This window comes from Canis lupus, chromosome 9, assembly GCF_011100685.1.
Source record: "Canis lupus familiaris isolate Mischka breed German Shepherd chromosome 9, alternate assembly UU_Cfam_GSD_1.0, whole genome shotgun sequence".
Taxonomy (NCBI): Eukaryota; Metazoa; Chordata; class Mammalia; order Carnivora; family Canidae; genus Canis; species Canis lupus.
In genome coordinates, this window is record NC_049230.1 from 61128642 (window position 1) to 61154704 (window position 26063).

General features: G+C 45.4%; 1 protein-coding gene and 1 long non-coding RNA gene across 2 annotated transcripts in view; both read left to right on the forward strand.

The window, feature by feature from the left end:
- GGTA1 (glycoprotein alpha-galactosyltransferase 1 (inactive)) overlaps positions 1-8519 on the forward strand; it is a 28683-nt gene extending 20164 nt beyond the window's left edge. Inside the window, exons 6-7 of the mRNA NM_001206937.1 lie at positions 1743-1880; positions 5920-8519. Of these exons, the coding sequence (NP_001193866.1) occupies positions 1743-1880; positions 5920-6613 (832 nt within the window). The 3' untranslated portion in view covers positions 6614-8519. The remainder of the gene's footprint in view (positions 1-1742; positions 1881-5919) is intronic.
- A 6840-nt stretch (positions 8520-15359) lies between these two features.
- Positions 15360-25257, forward strand: LOC102156447. Its single transcript, XR_005365031.1, has 2 exons — positions 15360-15827; positions 22927-25257. It is a non-coding gene; the product is annotated as an uncharacterized LOC102156447 (long non-coding RNA).
- The last annotated feature ends 806 nt before the right edge of the window (positions 25258-26063 follow it).

Genomic DNA, 26063 nt, shown 5'->3' on the forward strand with positions numbered 1-26063 from the left:
CCGGGGCCGGGGCCGGGGCCAGGGCTGGGGCGAGGTGAGGTGGGGATTGACCCAGCCTTGCCCAGCCTCACTATGAAAACCCAGCTTTGCTGACGGGATACAGGCAGTTTTGTGAAAACGCACCCTCCACTGATGTATAGGACCAAGGAAAGTTCTCATTGGCTCCATCTATAGCAAACAGATCTCCCCAGCAGCCTTGCCAGGGCCATGTGCATGCAGCCAGCAGGGCCCCAGTGGGGATGCCTAGCCCTTTGTTTTGCCTTCATCATTGGCCTTCTCCCCTCAGTGGATGAAGGACAAGCAGATGCCTAGTGGGGACAGGCCCATTTGTGCTGGGGTTTGAATCTAATGAGTGTTTCAGTCTCTGCTTCCCAGCAGGGGAAGTGAAGCCACTTCCTGAGCAAATGGGGGTCAGAGCTGAGTTCGTGTCACCCTCCTCCTATTGGGCCCCAGCTGCTATACAGCCTGCCTTTCCAAATCTACCCTCAGCTGTTGGTCAGTTTGCTGTCATTCTTGTGTTGCTTCCTGTGTTTGTCTTGGCTTTGCCAAGTCCCTTTCAGGCATTCTAAGCGCAGAAAACATGCCTCCCCTTTGCCTCTTTGCACTCCTAGCAAAGAGGTAACGTGGTCTGAGGAGGGTCTGTGCCAGAGCCCCATGTTCTAGCCCTGGCTGTTGAGGGGCTCTATGGAGTCCTTGCTTTTCTGGGTGACTCTGTCTCCTTGTTTGTTTGTTTGTTTGTTTGTTTTAATAATAAATTTATTTTTTATTGGTGTTCAATTTGCCAACATACAGAATAATACCCAGTGCTCATCCCGTCAAGTGCCCCCCTCAGTGCCCGCCACCCAGTCACCCCCACCCCCCGCCCTCCTCCCCTTCCACCACCCCTAGTTCGTTTCCCAGAGTTAGGAGTCTTCCATGTTTTGTCTCCCTTTCTGATATTTCCTACCCATTTCTTCTCCCTTCCCCTGTGTCCTTGTTTGTAAAATGAATGATAACACCAGAACCCTCTTATATCTGGGGCACTTTTTGGCCTATAACCAAGTTTTTTACCTAGAAATCCCTTTCTGGTAAAAGGCACATTATTATTATTATTTAAAGATTTTATTTATTTATTCATAGAGTCACACACACAGAGAGAGAGAGAGAGAGGCAGAGACACAGGCAGAGGGAGAAGCAGGCTCCATGCAGAGAGTGCAGTGGGACTCCACCCAGGGTCTCCAGGATCACGCCCTGGGCTGCAGGCGGCGCTAAACCGCTGCGCCACCGGGGCTGCCCTATAAGGCACATTAAAATAGCTTTCTCTCTTTTGGCTCCAGTGTCACTCTCTCATCCTCCCAAATCAAGGATTAGGGCCTCTTTAGGCTCAGATGACACCCACAGGGATAAAACTCAAAGATGCCACTGGCTGTTTAGGAAGAGGCCGAGAGGTATGGGGAGGGATCCAGAAGGAAGAAGAGAACTAGGAAAGCAGCAAAAGGGGACAGGGTATGGAGATGTGCAGGTAAGAATACCCTCAGGGCCCCAAAGTCAGCCCTCAAGGCACCTGGCCAGAGCCTCCTGTTCCTCACCCAGAAGATGCTGCCCCTGCAAATGTCATACCACCCCACTGACTCCCTGGGGCTAAGTCAGGATTCAAGGACTGTCTCAGCAGATCACAGCTGATCCCAGTTTTCCCTTGGACAATATCTGCCCCACCTTAGGAAAGCTGGCCTGACTCATGGGGCCTTATGTCTTGTCACCAGGAAACGTCCAGAGGTTGTGACAGTGACCAGATGGAAGGCACCAGTTGTGTGGGAAGGCACTTACAACAGTACCATCCTAGAAAATTATTATGCCAAACAGAAAATTACCATAGGTTTGACAGTTTTCGCTGTTGGAAGGTAAGTGTTCCTAATAAAATTGACCTCAGCTTTTTCTTGTTTCATCATAAGAATGTTTGTGAGGGGCCCCTGGGATTATGGAGCTGGGCCTACCTTGTTTGAATTACTAGATAGGAGAATGCTATCATGGGACGTTTTCCATCTCTGTTCTACTGAGGCCCCAAAAGGGCTGGAAACAAAACAACAAACAGTAGGTGAGTCGGACTCCTCACCTCAAGGTAAAGGTCCCCAGTTACAAGTAAAAATGTCCCTACATCCACAGAGCCTAGGGTCTCTAGCACACCCACAACTACCTCCTCCCTGACCTCCATGGCTTTCTCTGGAAATTCCAAAAATAGCAGTTGTTGGCCCAAATGTGCATCAACCATCCTCCTTCACTCTCAGACCCAGGACCAAGGACAGAAAGATTTACAGTCTAGAGTGATCCAAGTGTGGTGGTTCTCCATGTCTTCATGGGTTCCTCATGTCTTCCTTGACCCCCAGAGATTCAGCTAGCCAGAACTTCCTCTTCCAGAGATTGGGTAGGCAGTCATTTTTACTTGAAATTAGTAGCTGGATATTAGTTTTAAAATGTAACCCATTTTGCTCTTTTGGAGAGTTTTGGGTTTTTTGGGTATTTTTCCAAGACAAAAGCAAAAGTTCGATCTTCCTAGTCCCTCTCTTCCCCCAGCCATGGGCCTTTCCTTCTGTTCCTTTCCTGAAAACCACATGGAAAGTTGATCCCATGGCCTGTATGAAGAGTGTTAAAGGCCCAGGTTGATCTGAGCTTCAGCTCTACCTGCTATAGGGCCTAAAGGAGAGCTCCATGAAGATCCGATGGTTCTCCTAAGATCTCCAACCCAGAGCCTAGAAGCCATCCTTGTCACCATACTAATCAGGTATGGTGACTTAATTAGTCATCTGGGTGGCATCTCTAATAGATAAGTGTGACTCTGGAGTGTTGACATTTTCCTCAGGAGACTGTACTGTTCTGAGTCAGGAGCCAATACTCAGCTAACCTAATCCCATGGCATGAATGTTACAGAGTGATTTGATCTTGGTGTTCCCTAAAAGAACAGAATACTGCCTATGGCTTCACACTGTCTTCACTGTCTAGCTACAACTCTGCAGAACCAAACTGTAAATCACATATCCTGGGGAAAGCCCTATGCTCTCCACCCTGAGGCTTGAGAGGACTGTTTGTGCACTCAGCAGCAATAAATCCTTGTTAAGAATGGGTTTGGACTTTTAGTTAGGAGGTGTGATGTTTGGTTGGCTTTCAAATAACAATGCTGGAAGTCAACAACAGTATTTTAATCTCTAAACAATGCTAAACCTCCGGCAGCTCCCTCCCTTGCCCTAGGATTGTCTCCCAAGCTTCACAGCACAATAGATTTTTCTTAAAGTTTTAGACCACCTAAGAATTTCCTGACAACCAGCTACAGAGCCATGTTGAAGTCCCTGTTTATATTGCTCAGATATCTTCTTTCCATTTAAATAATCAGTACTGTAAATTCTTGGGCTTCTAGTGGCCAGCATTAAAAGCATACTTTATTTTGGTAGTAAAGAAAGGAAATCCAAGCAGTAACCAAAAAGCGAAACAAAGTACCAATTATTATGGCTCACAAAACTTCTTGATTGGCTGTAGCTGTCATCAGCAAATTAAATTCAATCCACATTCACTGAGCAACCATGAGTCTGGGGTCTGCATGAGTTCTGTTAAGCCATCTGACTACTACTATCTCCACTCTATGATCTCCATGGTTTCACAAGGGCATATGGCTTGGGTACAGAAGACACCAATATAATGTGTTTGGAATGAAGATATACGTAGCTAAAATATCACCACCCACCCATTAGAATTGCCCAAATCCAAAACACTGGCAATACCAAATGCTGGTGAGGATGTGGAACACCAGGGACTCTCATTCATTACTGGTAGGAATGCAAAATGGCACAACCATTTTGGAAGACAGTTTGGCAGATTCTCACAAAGCTAAACATAATCTTACCATGCAATCCAGCAACTTTCTTCCTTGGTATTGAGCCAGAGGAGGTGAAAACTTACATCTACATAAAAATCTGTACACAGATGTTTATAGCAGCTTTATTGATAACTGCCAAAACTTGGAAGCAAACAAGATGTCCTTTAGTAGGTAAATGGATAAACTGTAAGTGGATAATCCTTACATTGTAACAACTGGGATATTATTAGTGTTAAAAAGAAATGGGTTATCAAGCCATGGAAAGACATGGAGGAACCTTAAACACATGTTAAGTTAGTGAAAGAAACCAATCTAAAAAGACTGCATACTGTATGATTCCAACTACATAACATTCTGGAAAAGGGAAAACTATGGAGACAGGGAAAAGATCAATGGTTGTCAGGAGTGGGGTGGGGTTGGGAGGGAGGGTTGGATGAACCGGCAGAAAACAGGATTTTTAGGGCAGTGAAAATACTCCGTATAATATTATAATACATAGCAATAGGTACATGTCACTATACATTTGTCCAAATCCATAGGATGTACAACACCAAGAGTGAATCTACTGTAAACTGTGGGGTAATAATGATAGTCCAGTGTAGGTTCATGGATAGCAAGGTATGTGTCACCCTAATGCTGGATATTGATACTGGGGGAAAGCTGTGGGAGGGTAGGGGAGCAGGGGGGTACATGGGAACGAACTCTGTGCTTTCAGGTCAATTTCTCTGTGAACCTAAACATGCTCTAAAAAATAAAATCTGTTTTGAAAAACAAGGACAAATAGTTAAACTGAGGTTAAATCAGAGGCTGTTTGCTTTGGTGTTTGGACGAGTCTTACAGTGATGGCATCTGAAAAATGGGATTGGTGTGTAGGATAATCAGTGAGATGCTTAGAGGATGAGTAAGTAATAGAGAAGGATATCCATATCTTATCACCCATTCTCTGGGTCCCAGGAGTGGCTTAATATGTCCCCAAAGGACCCAAAGGTCATGTCCCTCTTGCATCTAATAGGGCAGTAGCAACATTGGGTATAGTTTGAGGGAAAACTAGTGCCCCCTGATGTTGGTCAGAGGGTACAAACTTCCAATTATAAAATGAATAAGTTCTGGGGATCTAATGTATATCACGGTGATTATAGTTAAAATACTGTATTATATACTTGAAAGTTGTTAAGAGAATAAATAATTTTTTTAAAAGATTTTATTTATTCATGAGAGACACACACAGAGAGAAGCAAAGACACAGGCAGAGGGAGAAGCAGGCTCCATGCAGGGAGCCTGATGTGGGACTCGATCCCGCATCTCCAGGATCATGCCCTGGGCCAAAGGCAGGCGCTAAACTGCTGAGCCACCCGGGGAGCCCCTGGAGAATGTTCTCATCACAAAAAAGAAATGGTAGTTATGTGGCATCATGGAAGTATTAGCTAATGCTATAGTGGCAACCACTTTGTAATATAAAAGGGATTAACACTCTGTGCATCTTAAACGTAAATGATGCTATATGTCAATTATATCTCCGTGAAGCCAGCACCCACTCTGCCTGTCCAGATTCTGAACCAACTGATAAATAAGACAAAGGGCTAAGTAAGGTAGATGATGCGAACATCATTTTATTATAGTTAAAGCTGGTCCTGGGGAATGTGGCTTCTATTTGCAGACCCTAGACCTCCTGGTATTGAACCACGGAATTAGAAAGATTAGGTATCCAGGCTTCCAGATGTGGAGTAGGGCCTGTACCCCTAGGCTTACTTCAAGGCCCCAAGCAGTTGAGAGCACAGGCTCCCTCCAGCTGGCTGGTGGCCATTTCCAAGAGTGAGAGTAGTTGGGGTAGGGCTGCAAATACCCTGTCGCTCTTCCAAAATCAGCAGGTAAGTCACTCCTCCTCTCCAAAGTGGAGCGAATGAATGGTGGAAAGCAGCCAGGAATGTTACCCTATACAATGTGGGAAACATGTCTGGGATGGGAAAAATCATTCCTCCCCTAAACTGCCAAACACAGACAAGATGATTAAAACAGCACGTAGACTCCTGCACAAATTCCATCGGTGACATTTGTCCCCTTCTTCTTTGTTTCAGATACATTGAGCATTACTTGGAGGAGTTCTTAATATCTGCTAATAGGTATTTCATGGTTGGGCACAAAGTCATATTTTACATCATGGTAGATGATGTCTCCAGGATGCCCTTGGTAGAGCTGGGTCCTCTGCGTTCCTTCAAAGTGTTTGAGATCGAGCCTGAGAAGAGGTGGCAGGACATTAGCATGATGCGTATGAAGACCATCGGGGAGCACATTGTGGCCCATATCCAGCACGAGGTGGACTTCCTCTTCTGCATGGATGTGGACCAGGTCTTCCAAGATAGCTTTGGAGTAGAGACCCTGGGTCAGTCAGTAGCTCAGCTACAGGCCTGGTGGTACAAGGCCGATCCTGACGAGTTCACCTATGAGAGGCGAAAGGAGTCTGCAGCATACATTCCATTTGGCCAGGGGGATTTTTATTACCACGCAGCCATTTTTGGAGGAACACCCATTCAGGTCTTAAACATCACCCAGGAGTGCTTCAAGGGAATCCTCCAGGACAAGAAAAATGACATAGAAGCTGAGTGGCATGATGAAAGCCACTTGAACAAGTATTTCCTTCTCAACAAACCCACTAAAATTTTATCCCCAGAATATTGCTGGGATTATCACATAGGCCTGCCTTCAGATATTAAGACTGTCAAGATATCTTGGCAGACAAAAGAGTATAATTTGGTTAGAAATAATATCTGACTTTAAACTGTGCCAGTAGGTCTGAATCTGAGAGACCTGGCTAGTATTATTCTGGCTACTTCCTCAGAAGAGTAACACTTAACTTTTAAACAATACTAACAAAACACCAACACAGCAAGTACTTGCTCTTCTTCTTTATAAGTTTGCAGTATGGGAGAATGAACCTATGGTAATCAGATGTAAATTCCCAGTGATTTCTTATCTACTCTGGGTTTGGGGAAAATACTATCAACTGAACAACAACAACGACAACAACAAAATTGACACAGGCAAAGAAAAAGCCAGAAACACTCTCTACGTGCCAGATAATGTATTGGAGAAAAGGGTGCTAAGGAAGTATTTGGCAACAAGATATAATTATGGTAGGGGTGGGGGTCATCCCCATGACTTCAGTGTCTGCTGAATCTAAAGCAACATCGAGTTGCTTGGCCGCAGCAGAACTCTGAATAAGAATACAATCCACCTGGGCAATTCTCAGATGGTTTCAGTAGCAGTCTGCTTCAGGCCATTTGCTGTCCATGTTTTCCCATCTGGAAAGTGCTGTTTGGCTTCTGTGCAGAAGATTGGTGGAGATTCTCAATGGTTATCATGGTGATGAAGGTTTGGAGTCCAGTGGGTGTTCGGCATGGAGTGAAAACACAGACTCAAAGTGAGTTTTCCACGAAATGGCAGAGAGTGGCAAAAGAGGAGACTGATCACTATGGGCCACCTCTGAGGGGCACACGGCATGGGTCTGGTGCTTAAACGCAGCATGGATCCAGGCACCAAGCGGGACGCAGCGCGGGTCATCTCCAGCCTCCTCAGACCCACAATGACCAGAGCGGAGGGGTCTTTGCATGGAAGATGCTTCCTGTTTTTGCCTAAGTTACATTCACTCTGCCAGATCCTGCAACTTGTGCCTTCAGTTCCTTAGCTAGAAGTGGATGGTGCCAGAGAAGGCAAAGCCCTGCAGTGGAGAAGAGGCTTGCAAGGAGTTATATTTCCCAAACTTGGGGTGCAGGACAGTAAGCCGTCAACATGTCCTGTTGCCACCTACTCTAGCTCTCAGGGCCATTCAGCCCATCCTGCCCCCAAGTGGAGCACTGACATCAAGGAGTAGATTGATTTTGAAAAACTCTGCCATTAAGGAACTTCCTTTTCCGCTGCCCTGTCTGCACTACTGAAGCCTGAGAATGAGACATATTGAATAAAATGGCTAATTGATTGATTTTATATCTCAAGCAGAGAGGATGGCAATGGGAGGCCCAGTCCTCATAACTGAACAGCTTAACATAGAGTTCCCTTCTCTAAGAGAAGCTATGAAATCCTACATATTACTTAAAGTTAAGCGATTCAATGTCAAGGAAGTTGGGAGGCAACATCTACATATGCAGGTATATTTATAGTTTGCTTGTGTTCCAGTTTTGATAATTTTTTTCCCATTTTTAAGTGATTTATTTGAAGAGCCACTGCACAGGCGCCATGTTCAGCACAGTGGGCTTATGTGATAAAATGAAGCCCATGTTTTTTCTACCATTTCACTGTGCCTCCTACTCTTCAATCCTTGCCAAAAAAAAATCTCACAACTAGCAAAACCAAACCAAACCAACAAAAATCCTGAAGACGTGGAGTTTGTAAAAGAAAGTGAAGACCACACATCAGTTAGGACACTCTCTTTCCAGGACTCAACTTCTGAGATCCATTCTGGAGTAGACAATTGAGCATTTAAGTCCTAAACCAAAGAAATGATCTATCTTAAAAGATTTAGGGGAAAGGGTTGATGTTTAACTTTAGAGAGAATATTGATTTCTTTTTGCTTAAATTTAAATCCCAAATGAACAAACTCAAGATATCATTCATAGTTATTCCTAAACATTAAAAAATAATAATAAAATTCCGATTCCAATTGAATAAATTATTTTCTCAGATTCAGGTCTGGTCATGGATTGTGAATTTCCTCCCAAAGATGTTCAGAATAAACAATTACAAAATTTTACATTTTTGGCCCCAAAAAGGCCTGATGTCCTTCTAAAAACGTGTTCACTATTACGAAGATAAAACATGGTTGAGAGTCCCAAACTTTTAAAACAACAAATACTTATGGAGTACTTTCAAAAGTGGTGCATTGGAGTAATTAAGTGCCAGTGAAAGAACCAGAAAGAAAAAGCTTGTCTCTGGAGCCCAGAGTGCGGTGTCAGGACAGAGACAAAATGCCAGAACTGCATCTGGGGGTTATTATTCCTGACCTCTGGGCATTATATGTGGCAGAGGGAACCCCGGGAAAAGGCTGAATTTCCAGCCAAGTCAGGGTGGGTGGATTTGTCACAAATATAAACATGAAAAGTGACTAGGTGAATGAATGTGGAGCATCACACTAAGCTTTGCTGGGACTAAAGTCACACTGCCGGGAGGTCAGCCCAGTACTGGCAGATGGGAATGTCCAAGCTCCTGGGCCCTAACCCTAACCCTAGATTGTGTTCTGTCTGACCCCAGTCCCAACCTTGGCTCCAAATTCCAAGGCATTGAGGACACATGAGTGACACCAGAAAGCTCCCCCATGCACCCAGATGAAATTCTGTGATTTGGAATTCCAGCAGTTGATTCCAGCCTGAAAAATCAGAAGAGCCTCCTAAGCCCAGTCAGCATGTTCCACGGCCCCGTGCACATCCATTCCTGAGTCTGAGCCTCCCACTGAGCATTGCCTTCAACTCAGGCCTCCTGGAAGGTCTCCACCCTATGGGCATATAGGACCCTCCGAGCTCCTGGGTCCTAATCCTAATTTGGGTTTTGCCCTGACCATACCCGAAAGCCTGGCTCTGAACTATGAAGGATGGGGGGACTAGTGAGCGACACCATAACAGTCAGCCAACCCCCCAGGTGGAAAAATTGCCGTTCAAATGAGGGGCAGAGAAGGAGAACCTGAGATGGATTATGGGCTCCCTGAGCCTAGGCCCATGTTCAATGCATGCCTGCACATTAGCTGCAAACCTGAGCCTTATGCTGAGCTTTGTCCTCAACTCAGCCCTCTGGGGAGGTCTCCACTGTGGCAGCAGACAGGACCTTCCAGGGACTTAACTCTAACCCTAGTTTGGGTTCTGATTCAAACCAACCCCAGGGCCTGGCTCTAAATCTCCATGGATTGAGAACATATGTGAGTGATACCAGAAAGCTCAGACACCCACACAGGTTATATCATGCTATTTGGGAAAGCGGCACAGAGATAGAGCTTGAAAAATCTGAAGGGCCCAATGAGACCAGTCTCAAATCCAGTGCCCCCTGCATCAGAGTCCTGCACCTGAGCCTCGCGCTAAGCCTTGCCCTGAAGTCATCCTGCCAGGAGATCTACACAATGCCAGCAGATTGGAGCGTCCAAGCTCCTGGGCCCTAACCCTAACCCAACCCAGGCCCCCAAGCCTCGCTCCAAATTCCAAGGCATTTGAGGACATGTAAGTGACACCAGAAAGCTTGTCCATGCACCCAGATGAAATTGTGTGATTTAGAATTCCAGCAGTTGATTCCAGCCTGAAAAATCAGAAGGGCTTCCTAAGCCCAGTCAGCATGTTCCACGGCCCCCTGCACATTCATCCCAAACCTGAGCTTCACACGGAGACTTGCCCTCTACTCAGGGCAGATACAACCATCTGAGCTCCTTGACCTTAACCCTAATTTGGGTTTTGCCCCAACCACACCCCAAAGCCTGGCTCTGAACTTCAAAGAATGGGGCACTAGTGAGCAACACCATAAAGGTTGGCCAGCCCCCTCAGTGGAAAAAGTGCCCTCGAATTAGGGGTAGAGAGGGTGAGCTCAAGATAGATGGAGGACTCCCTGAGCCCAGGCCAATGTTCAGCACCTGCCTGCACATCAGCTGCAAGCGTGAGCCTCACGTTGAGCCTTACCCTCAACTCAGTCCTCCAGGGAGGTCTCCGTCATAGAGACAAATAGGTCCTTCCAGTCTTTGGGGTTTTAACCCTAACCCTAGTTTGGGTTCTGATTCGAACCAACCCCAGAGCCTGGCTCTAAATCCAGAGGGATTGAAGACACATGAGTGAAACCAGAAAGCTCCGCTACCACCCAGATTGATGTGCCATTCGGGAAAGAGGCACAGAGATAGAGCTCAAACAATCTGAAAGGCCCGATTAGACCAGCCCCAAGTTCAGCAACCCTGGCACCTGAGCCTTGCGCCTGAGCCTCTGGCTAAGCCTTTCTCTCAATTCAGCCTTGCCAGGAGGTCAACCTGATGCCGCCAGATTGGGACATCTGAGCTCCTGACCCTAACCCTAAACCTAATTTGGGTTCTGTCCTGATGCAGTCAACGAGCCTGGCTCTGAATTGCAAAGCATTGAGGACCTGTGAGTGACACCAGAAAGCTCACCCATGCACCCAGATGAAATTGTATGATATGGAATTCCAGCAGTTGATTCCAGCCTGAAAAATCAGAAGGGCCTCCTAAGCCCAGTCAACATGTTCCATGGCCTCCTGCCCATCAACAGTTGTTGGGTAGGTGCAATGAAAATGAGACATACTTAACTCTGTGAACCAAGTGTTCCATGAATGCAGCCTTCAACTGACATCTCACATAAGGAAGTTAGATCCTATCTCCAAAGTAGGTGTGGAGGCGCAATGGAAATACTTAACTCTGAGGAAAATGCTTTCCTTAAAAGTAACTTTCAACTAGCCTCTCACACAAGAGATTTAAAACCTTTCTCAACAGTAGTTGCAGAAGAGAAATGGAAATGTGATGTACTTACCTCTGAGAACCCAACTTTCCCTGAATGAGGTTTTCAAGTAGCCTCTCACATAAGGGAGTTAGAATCGTAGGTGCGGAGGCCCATTGGAAATGCCACATACCAAATTCTGGGGAAGAGAAACCATTCTCTGAATGCAGATTTCAACTAGCCTTCACAGAAGGTAGAGTCTATCACAAAAGTGGGTGCTGAAGTGCAATGGAAATGCGTTTCCTTTAACTCTGAGAAACAAGGGTTCCTTGAGTGCAGCATTCAACTAAACTTTCACTTAAAGGAGTCAGAACTTTTCACAAAAGTAATTGTGAGGGCACAGTAAAACATGTGCTGTGTTTTTCTTAGTAACAACTTAAATGCAGCTTTCAACTAGCCTCTTACATAAGGGAGTTAGAACCTCTCGCAATAGTAGTTGTGAATGTGCGATGGAAATGTGCCATAGGTACTCCTTGAAATGTTTTTTGAAGGTAGATTTCAACTAGTCTCTCACATAACAGAGTTAGAAACAATTGCTACAATAGGTGGGACTCAACATGAAATGGGCTGTCTTGAACTCTGATAATCAAGCATGCCTTGAACGTAGCTTTCATCTAGTCTCACAGAAGGGAGTTAGAACCTATCTCAGGAGTAGTTGTGCAGGACAGTAAAAATGTGTTTTTTATATCTCTGGGAAATAGCTCTTGCTTGAACACACTTTTGGCTAGTCTCTCACATAAGGGGGTTAGAACTTATCTCAACATAAGTGTGGAAGTGGGCTCTCCTTAACTCAGGGAAGTGGGCACTGGAAGTGGGCTCTCCTTAACTCGGAGAAGTGGGCAGTGGAAGTGGGCTCTCCTTAACTCGGAGAAACAAGCATTCCTGGAATGCAGCTAATCTCTCACATATGAAGGCTAAAAACTATCTCAACAGTGGGTGTGGAAGCACAATGGAAATGGGCTGTCCTTAACCCTGAGAAACAAATTTCCTTGAAGGCAGCTTTCAGCTAGCCTGTCACATATGAGTTAGAACCTAGCTCAACATGAGGTGTGGAGGCACAATGGAAATGCACTGTACTTAACTATGAGAAACAAATGTTCCTAAATTGCAGCTTTCAAAAGCCCTCTCATATAACAGAGTTAGAACCTATTTCAAATGTTGGTGTGGAGGTGCAAGGTAATTGGGTTGTACTTGATTCTGAAAAACAAGTGCTCCGAGAATGCCTCATTCAAACGCTCTCTCATACAAGGCAGTTAGAACCTATCTCAAAACTAGGTGTGGAGGTGCATGGAAATGGGTCGTATTTAATTGTGAGAAACAAGCGGTTCTTGAATGCAACTATTTTTTTCTTTTGCATTCAACCTTCAAGTAGCTTCTCACATAAGGGAGTTAGAACCTATCAACAGTGGTTGTCGAGGCCCAATGGAAATGGGCTGTCCTTGGGATGCCTGGATGGCTCAGCAGGATCGAGTCCCACATTGGGCTCCCTAAATGGAGCCTGCTTCTCCCTCTGCCTGTGTCTCTGCCTCTCTCTCTGTGTAGCTCATGAATAAATAAAATCTAAAAATATATATATATATTGGCTGTCCTTAACAGAGGAAAATGTGTGCCTTGACTATAGCTTTCAACTACCTCTCACATAAGGGAATTAGATCCTATCTCAACAGTAGTTGTGGGGGACAAAGGAAATGCGATGTCCTTAACATCTGTGAAACAAGCTTTCCTCTTTTGGAGCTTTCAACTAGCGTCTCATATAAGGTAGTTAGATTTGATCTCAACAGTAGCTGTGAAGGCCTAGTGGAAATGCGATGTACTTAACACTGAGGAACAAGTGTTCCTTGAATGCAGTTTTCATGGAACCTCTCACATAAGGGAGTTAGAATCTATCTCAACAGTAGCTGTGGAGGTGCAATGGAAATGCTATATACTGAACTCTGAGAAAAAAATGTTTCTTGAATGCACCTTTAACCAGCTAATCATGTAAGGCAGTTAGAACCTAACTCAACAGTAGGTGTGGAGGCGCAATAGAAATGTGATCTACTTACCACGAGAACCAAAAGTCCATGAATGCAGCTTTCCAGTAGCCTCTCAAAAAGGGAGTTAGATTCCAGGTCAACAGTAGTTGTGGGGGTGAGATGGAACTGCCATCAACTTAACTTTATGACACAAAGATTTCTTGAACTCAGCTTTCAACTGGCCTCTCCTATAAAGGCACTTAGAACCTATCTCAACAATAGTTAAGCAAGACAGTAAAAATGCATTGAATATCTCTCTGGGAAATAACTCTTGCTAGAATGCAGCTTTCAGCTAGCCTCTTACATAAGGGGGTTAGAACCTATATCAACAGTAAGTGTGAAGGAGCACTAGAAATGGGCTGTCCTTAACTCTGAGAAACAAGCATTTCATGTATGCACAAGCCTGCAGAGCGTCCCCTGGAAGCAGCTAGGGAAGAAAGAGCAGCATTAGACTCACCAGCCGACGACCTTGAGCAAATCACTGAGGCTCCCAGAGCCTCCCTCTTTTCTGACCACTTTGTAGGTGATCCCGAGGATCACCAAGAGAGGCTGTTTTGTAAATTGTAACGTGGGAGACCCCTGTGACCTGAGAGAGGTGCTTGCTTGCGAAAAGGACCAGTTTATCTTAGTGTCCAGCCTCTGTTATCTTTCCATTTCACATTGACCATCGCTCCAGACATCTGGATCATTTAATGCAACAGATCATCCCTGGACCCCTAGTGATGTGCTCGGTGGTGCTTGGTATTGGGATGGGGAACCCAATAGAAGGAAAAGGTAGGGCCCGCCCACAATCCTCTGGCCCTTGAGCCAGGGGCTGGAGAAGATAGAATGCCCAAGAGAAGGCAGCTTTCAGAAGAAAGTTTTCTGTTCACTTTTGTTCTTAACAGTCACATGGAAAAGACACATTCGTGATGAATTTTCACAAAGTGGACGTGCCTTGCAAGCACTACCCGGCCTAAGAAGCAACATGACCAACCTCCCAGGAACTCCTTTGGGCCCCTTCCGAGTCTCAGCCACTCCCATCCTGAGTTCTAGCACCACAGATTGGTTTTGACTGTTTCTGATTTTTAAATAAATGAACTCATCCAGGGCTTCTTCCTTTCTACATTACGTACATGACACTCATGCTGTTGTTAGCTGCTGCAGCTGGCTCATTCTCATTGTCATGTATGGCGTCCCACTAGGACAGGACTGATCTGCTCCGATGATGGGCTTTGGGGTTGTTTCCAGTTTTTGCTGTGTTACAAATGTTCCAGTCCGTGTCTCTTGGTGAGCTTACAGACATTTTTCTTTTGCGTCCAGATCTAGAGCATGGTGACTGGGTTGCAAGCACACCTTTTGTTCAGCTTTCCTAGATTTAAGCACGTTGTTGGGACTTCCAGACCCTAACACCATGGCCAACCAGCTCGTGTCCCCAGAGGAAGGGGTATGAAATTTTGTTAAGAACAGCTATAAGATTAGGCATCCCTTGGCGGGGCCCCTGGACTTTGATCCCTCTCCTAAGTCTGGGGTTTCCAGACTGTCCACCCAGGAGGCATGTGGAACCCCTCCGGAGGGCTGAGATGGGGTGGGGGTGGGGGGTTGCTTTGAGCTGCACTTCCCTGCTTCAGCCAAGGCACTCTGTGTGCTCTGTTTTGCTTAGTGGGGTTCTGAGAAGGACTTCCTGTGGTTTTTTTCTCATTAAGAGTTTTAGCTGTTCGACATTTGAAAATCCACTGCTCTAAGGTCCTTTCCAGCTGGACAATTCTATCTTTAGGAGCAGGAGGTGGGTGTGGGAAGGGTTAAGCATTATTCAGCCAAAGAGCAGGGTTGGGCCTCGGTGACCTTTTAAAGTTCTTATAGCTCGGGGTTTCCATGCGGGAGATCTCGTATCTCATAACATTCTATAAAAGTAGCGTTCAAACAAAACAACTTCTGAAGTTCAAAAGATGTGGAGGGGAGGCTTCACCTTAAGGAATATCTAGATAGCATTTTGACAAGGGTCTTGAGGACTCTCTCCCCTTCTCCCACCCACCCTGCATTTTTTTTTTTTTAATAGACTCCTCCATCGGCTGTTCCTTCTAGTAGTCACTTGGGGATGTCTGGGCTCAGAACAGTTCCCATTTTTGCCAAGGAGTGGGTGACGTGGGCAGCCAGTGTGTCCCTCTCAAGGGTGGTGGCCTCCCCTCCCCCAACACCAGGCCTAGTTTGGGCCTGTAGTTTCGTTTGGTTAGGGAGGCCTGGCTGCTTGTGGGCCCAAAGAGAAACATCTCTGCCTTGGCATGTAGCTCTGAGTCAACAGGCCTTGATAAACAGCCCATTTCCCAGGGCCAGCGAGGAACAAAGCCCCTGGCTGCTGTGGGATCTCTCTGCCCCCCTCTTCCTGAAACAGCTGTTTATTCTTTTGACAGGAGTTGGAGGGCAGCACCTTCCCTTCCTCCAGCCCAGCCTCCTTCTGTAGAGCGGAGCTCAATAGAACTGTGTTGTTTTGCCTTTTACTCTGCGGGGAGAGAAGCAGATGATGAGGTATGTGAAATGTTGGAATGATTTACTTGGGCTTGGTCGGGGTCACTGGGGGAGCTGTGTGGGAGCAGGAGCAGGCTCCGGCATGGACCCACCTGGGGGAGGAAGCAGGCTCTCCCCTTAACCTCTTGCTGGTGCCCCCAGTAGTTCTGGAGGGAGACAAAGTCCTGCTCTCCCTGCTCTAGAAGCAGGAGCTGGTGGGGTGTTGGCTCAGGGACTTCACTGTAAGTTCTGCTTTATTTTGCTCCTGTTCTTGGCAGAACCTCATGGGGGCCATGGCTGGCTGTCAGGGGCTGCGGCTGGGGTTTTCTCTCTAGGATTCCAGGTGACAGCGCAGAGGCAGGAGGGAGCGGGGCTGGCCTCGCGGGTGGACCTAGAGAGCCCTCCCAGGGCAGTGCAGACACTTCATTTACCGTATATCTCTTGGGAAAACGCTGGCATGGTGACTCCTGGGCCAGGCGGCAAGGAAGAGCTGGCTGGATCCAGGCTTCAGATTTCCTGAAGGGGATTCAGGAAGAGGCACCATAAGAGGTACTGCAGAGGACAGGTTGTTCCGTCTGTGATGGCTGGAGCAACAGTTAGTCGTGTGTTTAGTCTGAGACCTGACTGGTTTCCTCTGCCTGTTGTTTACTCTGACCCTCATAATGGAAAACATCCCTGGAAAGAGCCTTCTATGCACTTTTTCCCCACACAGATTGTCCCACGCTTCTTCCAGTAGGGAGCGTTTCCCTGTAACGCCCTTCATTTCAGTGGAGGATTTTGGATAAAGTGCCCATCCTTTGGATAATGGCTCCCCACTTTGGCTTCAGCTTAAACCGAGTCTGTCACCAGGGTGAGTTAGCATACCCTCTCCACAATGGTTGTGGAAGTGAAATGACCCTGCAACCTCCTGAATGCAGAGGAACCTGCCATCCTTGAGTGAAACTTTCAGCTAGCCCCTTCCAGGTGGGAGGTAGGCACTGGCACCATTTTAGGCCGGAGTTCCAATGGAACTCACTGACCTGAACTTTGGGCCCAAGCGTCCTGTGACGGCAGCTTTCCACTGGCCTCTCCAGGAAGGGCTTGAGAAGCAGCTCCTCAGGAAGTTTGGAGGGGCCCTGCAAGGCACTATCCACCTCCCAAGGACCTAGGCCTTCCTGGAATGTCTCTCTGACAAGCTTCTCACATCAGGGAGTTTAAAGCATCTGTCTCAGCAGTGGTGGCAGTGCAAAGGGCAAGCAGTCTACTTATATATGAAGAACAAGATTTCCCTGAGGGAAGATCTCCATTAGGCCTCTGACATAGGTGAGGTAGACCCTACATCCACAGCAGCTGTTGGAGGCGCAATGGAAATGACTTGGCATTAATTGTGAGACTCACTCATTCCTGGCCAGCTAGTGTCTCTATCAAGGGAGTTCAAATCTATATCTATGACAGGTTTGGAGGTGTGGTAAATATGGGCTGGCGGGCCTCTATGACACCACAGATCCTTGAATGCAGGTTTCCACTAGCCTCTTGAGAAAGAAGGTAGAGACCCCTTCTCCAAGGGTTGCTTACGGGCAGTGGAAAGCTGGTCTACTTCACTTTGAAAACCAAGCCTTCCCAGATGTGCTTTCAACAAGCACTCATTCCTGAAGGACATTAGAAGCTAATGCCACACGTTGTTGCGTTGGCACAGTGGAAAGGCCAGGTATTTAATATTTAATACTGTGAAAGAATCTTCTGGCCTGCAGCTGGCAAGTAGCCTACCACCAGAGTGTGTTAGAATCTCTCTCAAAGGCTGGTGTGGAGGTGCAATGACAAGGCGATACAGTGTACTCTGTGACACAGGTGTTCTATGACAGAAATTTCAGCTAGCTTCTGCCTTGTGGGGGGTAGGCCATTGCTCAAAAATCAGCAGGAGGCCCAATGGATGTCACTGTTCAGAACCATGGGCACAAGCTTCCCTCGAGGACAGTTTTCCAGTGGTCAATTAAGGGCTTTAAAACCCAGCTGACAGTATGTTTGGGGGAGACTTAAAATGTGCTACACAGCTTGTTGGTGACAAGCCATCCTAGAATGAAACTTCCCACTAGCTTTCCACATCAGGGAGTTGAAACCCAATGTCCACAGCCGGGTTGGAGGGGCAAGAGAAAGCAGTTTTTAGCTCTGATGACAAACCTTTCCCTAAGGGAAGCTCTGCACAAGGCCTCTCACATAGGCGATTTAGACCTTATGAAGATTTCACAGCAGCTGTGGAGGTGCAATGAAATGAGCTGGACTTAATTCTGAGACACAGGCCTTCCTCACCAGATACCCTCTCCATCCAGGAGTTTAGGTCTATCTCCCCAGTAGGTTTGGAGATGCGATTAAAATGGACTGGAATACCTCTAGAATGCCATAGATCCTTTTTTCTCTTCATATTTTTTTTGAAGTATGATTTGCCAACATGTAGTGCAACACCCAGTGCTCATCCCGTCAAGTGCCCCCCCACAGTGCCCATCACCCAGTCACCCCATCCCCCCTGCTCACCTCCCCTTCCATTACCCCTTGTTCATTTCCCAGAGTAAGGAGTCTCTCATGTTCTGTCACCCTCTCTGATATTTCCCCTAATTTTCTCTCCTTTACCCTTTAATACCTTTCACTATTTTTTATATTCCTTTTTTTTAAATAATAAATTTATTTTTTTATTGGTGTTCAATTTGTCAACATACAGAATAACACCCAGTGCTCATCCCGTCAAGTGCCCCCCTCAGTGCCCGTCACCCATTCACCCCCACCCCCCGCCCTCCTCCCCTTCCACCACCCCTGGTTCGTTTCCCAGAGTTAGGAGTCTCTCATGTTCTGTCTCCCTTTCTGATATTTCCTACCCATTTCTCTCCCTTCCCTTCTATTCCCTTTCACTATTATTTATATTCCCCAAATGAATGAGACCATATAATGTCTGTCCTTCTCCGATTGACTTATTTCACTCAGCATAATACCCTCCAGTTCCATCCACATTGAAGCAAATGGTGGGTATTTGCCTTTTCTAATGGCTGAGGAATATTCCATTGTATACATAGACCACGTCTTCTTTACCCTTTCATCTTTTGATGGGCACCGAGGCTCCTTCCACAGTTTGGCTATTGTGGACATTGCTGCTATAAACATTAGGGTGCAGGTGTTCCAGCATTTCACTGCATCTGTAAATCCCCAGTAGTGCAATTGCTGGGTCATAGGGTAGATCTATTTTTAACTCTTTGAGGAACCTCCACACAGTTTTCCAGAGTGGCTGCACCAGTTCAATTCCCACCAACAGTGCAAGAGGGTTCCCCTTTCTCCACATCCTCTCCAACACTCGTTGTTTCTTGTCTTGTTAATTTGCCCCATTCTCACTGGTGTGAGGTGGGATCTCATTGTGGTTTTGATTTGTATTTCCCTGATGGCAAGTGATGCAGAGCATTTTCTCATGTGCTTGTTGGCCATGTGTATGTCTTCTGTGGTGAAATTTCTGTTCATGTCTTTTGCCCATTTCAGGATTGGATTGTCTCTTTGCTGTTGAGTTTCATAGGTTCTTTATAGATCTTGGAAACTAGCCCTCTATCTGATATGTCATTTGCAACTATCTTCTCCCATTCCGTAGGTTGTCTTTTAGTTGTGTGGACTGTTTCTTTTGCTGTGCAGAAGCTTTTTGTCTTGATTTAAGTCCCAATTGTTCATTTTTGCTTTGTCTCCCTTGCCTTCATAGATGTATCTTGCAAGAAGCTGCTGTGGCCAAGTTCAAAAAGGCTGTTTCCTGTGTTTTCCTCTAGGATTTTGATGGATCCTTGTCTCACATTTAGATCTTTCATCCATTTTGAGTTTATCTTTGAGTGTATGGTGTAAGAGAATGGTCTAGTTTCATTCCTCTGCACTTGGCTGTCCAATTTTCCCAGCACCATTTATTGAAGAGACTGTCCTTTTTCCAGTGGATAGTCTTTCCTGCTTTGTCGACTGTTAGTTGACCATAGAGTTGAGGGCCCATTTCTGGGTTCTCTATTCTGTTCCATTGATCTATGTGTCTGTTTTTGTGCCAGTAGCACACTATATTGATTATCACAGCTTTGTAGTACAACTTGAAGTCTGGCATTATGATGCCCCCGGCTCTGGTTTTCTTTTTCAATATTCCTCTGGCTATTCAGGGTCTTTTCTGATTCCACACAAATCTTAAGATGATTTGTTCCAACTCTCTGAAGAAAGTCCATGGTATTTTGATAGGGATTGCATTGGTTGTGTACATTGCCCTGGGTAGCATTGACATTTTCACAATATTAATTCTTCCAATCCATGAGCATGAAATATTTTCCCATCTCTTTTTGTCCTCCTCAATTTCTTTCAGAAGTGTTCTGTAGTTTTTAGGGTATAGATCCTTTACCTCTTCGGTTAGGTATCTTGTGCTTTTTGGTGCAATTGTAAATGGGATTGACTCCTTAATATCTTTAAATTTGGGACTTTGCTTAAACTTTAAGTTGAATTTGACCATAATCATATTCATTCTTTTTGTATGTATATCTCCATCAGGTCTATAATGTACCAGGTAGTATTATATTATATTCTGTATTGAGTTTGAAAATCTCTTTCAGTTAAATTTGTTATTGTGGCTTTTTTTTCCCTCTTGAAGATGAAAGCAGAGGAATCTGCCATTTGCTACTGTTCAGTTTCTCAAGATTGTTTGGTAATCTAGAATTCTTTTGACTTTCTACATAGCGTCTTCAAAGATTGACAGTAGCAATCTCTCCCCTCCCGCCTTCTTTAAAACTGTCTCCTTCCCTGTGCTGGGTATATAGACAATAAATGTGTGATAACAGACAGTTATAAAATAATTATGTTATATATCAGGATTATGTGTTTTTGAGCAACATAGCTACTCCTATCATGTAATGATAAGTGAAATTTATGCTAGAAATAGACTGCTTAGTGGCAGATTTGAAACCATTTCTCTTTTTAAAAAATCTGGCAAATTCTATCAAAGGATAGAATTTTTAGTTAAAATAAAGTACCAAAAATAGGTTCATAGAGCAAAAAAAAAAAAAAAAAAAAAAGTCTCATTGTTAGTCTGTAGTAATGCCACTCATTTCTGGGCATTGATTTTGTATCCTGCCACACTCCCGAATTGGTGTATGAGTTCTCGCAATCTTGGGGTGGAGTCTTTCGGGTTTTCTATGCCCAGCATCATGTTATCGGCAAAGAGGGAGAGTTTGACTTCTTCTTTGCCAATTTGAATGCCTTTTATTTCTTTTTGTTGCCTGATTGCTGAGGCTAGGACTTCCAGTACTATGTTGAATAGCAGTGGTGAGAGTGGACATCCCTGTCTTGTTCCTGATCTTAGGGGAAAGGCTCCCAGTGTTTCCTCATTGAGAATAATATTTGCTGTGGGCCTTTCTTCGATGGCTTTTAAGATGCTGAGGAGTGTTCCCTCTATCCCTACACTCTGAAGAGTTTTGATCGGGAATGGATGCTGTATTTTGTCAAGTGCTTTCTCTGCATCTATTGATAGGATCATATGGTAAAGGAAAATTTTATGTATTTATTCGTGAGAGGCATAAACCTAGGCACAGGGAGAAACAGGCTACTTGCAAGGGAGCCCAGTGTGGGACCTGATCCATGGACCTGATGATGACGCTCTGAGCTGAAGGCAGACGTCCAACCATTGAGCCACTCAGGAGTTCCTAGTCCAACCCTCTTACTCACCTTTGTCATCCACAGTCCTGCGTGTTCATCATTCCCACACACAACCTCATGCTCTACTTCTATCTCTAGACACATCCTATGATACCCGTCTAGGGAATAGGTAAGATGGGACCAATTTTTATTTGATCACTCTTGTGTTGAGGACTCTCTTTGTATGCTGTAGTGGTGATGGTGAGAGAAAGGGTCTCTCTCTGCAAACGGTGCCAGGTCATGGAAGATGGTGCAGGAAGGACAGGTTTCAATTTACGGACATTTCTATATCCAATCAGGAACAGCTCCCAGTGTCCGGTGTCCTGAGTCTTTGGGGGTGAGGGCTGCAGGACACCTTGGATGACATTTCCAAGTTCACCCTTGCCTAGGGTAGTGGCTGGAACCAGAACCGGAACTGGAACTGGTACTGGTGCAGCCTGGGTGGTTTGGAAGGCAGTAGCGGCATCTGAGGCTGCGGGGTGGAGGGGTGGCGGCAGTGGCGGTGGGTGGGTGGTGTACCCCCTAGCAGTACAGATGTCCCTGTCCCAGGGAGGAGGAGGAAAACATCCCCAAGGCCCTTCTTTGGCTGTTGGAGTGCGTGCGTGTGTACAGGAAATGATGTTGACCCAGGTGGATCCAGATAAGACTGCATCCCATCTGCCCTGAGATCCCATATTCGTCACATCTGGACTCACTGGAGTGCTGTTTTTCTGGCCCTGCCTGCCTTCCTATCTCTGCATCCAACTTGCAACTCTAAGTAGTGAGGTTGGGAACTTTAGCTCTCTGGTTCTTGCTGTATCTCAAACATAGAAATGTGTTTGCCATACAATGGCACTTTCAAATAAAGCATCTGTGAAATGAATACTGAGGAAGGAAATTCTCAGCCTTGAACATTTCTGGGCCCTGCTCCCTTGGCTTTCACACCGACCCAGGTCCAAATGGCTCAGAAAAACCTCAGCATGCGGGCTCTATTTCTGTCCCTCTGAACACATGTTGCCTGTATGCTTCCTTTAAAAATAAGGAAACAGGGATGCCTGGGTGGCTCAGTGTTGAGCATCTGCCTTGGGCTCAGGTAGTGATCCCAGTGTCCTGGGGCCTACTCCTCCATGGGGCTCCCCGTGGGGATCCTGCTTCTCCCTCTGCCTCTGTCACTGCCTGTCTCTGTGTGTTTCTCATGAATAAAGAAAATCTTAAAAAAAAAAAAAAGAAAATCTTTTAAAAATGAATGAATGATTGATTAATTAAAATGAATGAATGAATGAATAAATATATAAATAAGCAAGCAAGGAAGGAAGCAAACAAATAAACAAATAAAATTGATCAAGGAGTGCCTGGCTGCTGGCTGGCTCTGTTGGGGGACTGTGGGACTCTTGATCTCCAGGTTGTGAGGTCGAGCCCTACCTTGGGTGTAGAGATTGCATAAATATAAAATCTTAAAAAAAATTTTTTTTTCAATCAACAGGTCATTAAAAAGGAACCTGGCAAACCTGAGGATGAGAAAACAAAAGAAAACCTTCCTGGTGCCCATAAGGTTCAAGTCCTATGCCTTGCACATACCAAAAACAGAAAATAAACTGTCCACTTTCTACAATGTCCTTCATCATGAGGACACCCCAGCTCTTTATGGAGAATGCACATGCACACACACACGCACATCCACACGCATGCAGAAAACCAGACTGAACCGACCCAGACCCTATAAAACCCTGCACTGAAGGTTGAGAGCATGACCCCCTGCCACCCATAGGAAACTCTAGCAGCCTACTTGTATGATGCTTAGGGGGCCTATACTTGCAAGTGCTCGCTTACCTGGGACACATGGAAGGATAACCTGATGGCCCGAATGGGGTTCTTTGGACATGCCTGAATGCTGTCTATGATTAGAGAAAGCCGACAATGAGACCATCCAAGGGACCAGAACCTAAGAAGCCCTCTGGTTCCATCAGGAAAGCGCCAACTTTTGGGGAGGAACCAATTCTCAGCTCCGTTGAGGAGATACTCTGGTATTTGGTTGGTTTGTTGCTACAGCTTTTGGTATCTTTGCATGAAACCAGCCCTGTTCTGATTGGAAATGGAAAACAACGGATGGATGGGATCCATATGGGGTCACGCTACCTGGCAACTGGAGTTGTTTTCATTAAAGGGGGAGATTGGAACATTGGGTCTTTCATGACCTCTCCACAAGTAGGAGTGAGACAAAGGCTAGAGTTCATTGGCATCTTGTTTGTGTCCATGTATCCATATGTGTTCTATGTGGAAGAAGTTTCCTCTGCCTCCAGATGCCATTGCAAACAACAGTTTGTAAAGGAACTGTAGCTCATAAGTTGAAAGGCAGGCATGGGTAAAAATTGGGCACCATACAGCTCAGAAAGATAAAGATGAGCCCCAGTGTTTTACAAGTTCCCATGATCTGGGATGAAATTCCTTACATTTGGGATGCCTGGGTGGCTCAACAGTTAAGCTTTTGCCTTTAGTTCAGGTGTGATCCTGGGATCCAGGATCGAGCCCCACATTGGGCTCCTTGTGTGAAGCCTGCTTCTCCCTCTGCCTGTGTCTCTTCCTCTCTCTCTCTCTTTCTGTGTCTCTCATGAATAAATAAATCTTTTAAAAAATACCAAAAACTAAATCTGCCTCAGGCCTTGCTGGCAGCTCCCCAGCCTCTCCTCCTCCCCTCTTCCTCCCCCTCCCCCTGTTTCTGCACCACTCCTGTGGCTGGAGTGGTCAGGTCAACTCTGCCACCCCAGGTGCCTCCAGCGCCATTGCCCCCTCCACCTTCCCACCCCCATCAAGGAGCAAAAATCACTCCAAGCTGTTGGGCCACCTCCTTCTGAGGTTCACATTGGAGTACCTCCCAAATCAGCAAGCAGGAAGAGGCTGGGGCTCTCCTGGACTTAAACTGCCCACGGGAAGCCTGACAGTGGGAGTGGGGAACAAATCAATTGACTTTTTAGTGGACAAAGGGGCAACATATGGCTTTCAAGCCAATTCAAAGTTGTTGGTTTATTTTAAAAAGACGTATCTTTGGATATATCAACATCACACATTATACAGATAATCAGCTTTGTCTCCCCTCCCCCTCCCCCAGTCCCCTCGAGTTGTAAAATTGCTTGATTTTTCACTTCTGTCTGCCTTACAAGCCCTTGGGGTGAGCAGTGGGATGTGGGCACTCCTGTTAGTTTGTGAGCCTAGAATGGTGGTGATCGAAATAGACTCCTCTGTCACCTTTATACAAAGAAATCATGTTTGCTGTATTGTTATACAACAGGCACAAAAAAGAAAATGAGAACGACTTATGCTCTTGTTCCACCTGGACTGACCCTGACGCTGGAGGGTCCAGGCCGAGGGAGGGCCCTACTCAACTTTGCTGTTACCTTATTGGATTAGTTAAATTGTACCTGTTGTGATTTGTCCACAGAAACTACTTAAAATGGCCGATTTTGTCTGTCTCATATACTTTTCATTGTTAAGACCAAATAGGTAAAATAAAAGAAAAAATGTTAATAGGTAAACATTTACAATAGCTTCCAAAGTCTTTGGTGACCTGAAATTTGAAGTTGTGCTAGGTTAATTGATAAATTGGGTTGAATTCATCAGATTCCCCTATCTTTTCAACATAAGATAAAATACTAAAGCATGAGTCACCCAAGGTGGTTTTTTGTTTTGTTTCATTGTGTTTTCCTTCCTCTCTCCTTTTTCTTCCCTCCCCACTTTTTTCTTTTTGTCTTTTGTCTTATTCAGGAAAACTGCAGATACTTGGGTGTGTTAATAAACATGTTTCATGCTTTCTTAAAAATTGTATTATAAACACATACACACACACGCAGTGTTTCTAAAAACTATGACATATATTCATACATTTATTTGTCAATCTAAAGAATTCTGGTACAATAGACAGTGCGCCATTGGATCCTAATGACTTTTTACCAGAAACTGAGGTTTCTAGAGGTTAAAAGTCTGCCACATGGGGGACGCCTGGGTTGCTCAACGGTTGTGCATCTGCCTTAGGCTCAGGGCCCAAACACGGGGTCTGGGATCAAGTCCCACATCTGGCTTCTTGCGGAGAGTCTGCTTCTGCCTATGTCTCTGCCTCTCTCTCTGTGTCTCTCATGAATAAACAAAATCATTCTTTAAAAGAATGTCTGTCTCTTCCTCCCTTCCTCTCCCCCTTCCCCTCTTCATACAAGTGCTATCTCTCTAAAAAAGTAAATACAATTAAAAAAAAAAAGTCTGCCACATGGAATCGAGGCTGTTGGAAAACGATAAGGAAAACAACTCCATATGTGAGAAGGTAGGAGATGTGTAGAAGAGGTACAAGGCATGAGAATACATATTTTGTTGAGGGAAAATAAAATACTTTTATCCTGAAGTGAGCGTCGCTATTTTTTTTAAATTTTTATTTTTAAAAAGATTGTATTTATTTATTCATGAGAGACACAAAGAGAAGGCAGAGATATAGGCAGAGGGAAAAGCAGGCTCCCTGCAGGGAGCTTGATGTGGGACTGGATCCCAGAACTCTGGGATCACACCCTGAGCCAAAGACCCTGAGCCCATCCGCTGAGCCACCGAGGCATCCCTATTTTTTTTTTTTTTTTCGTTTTT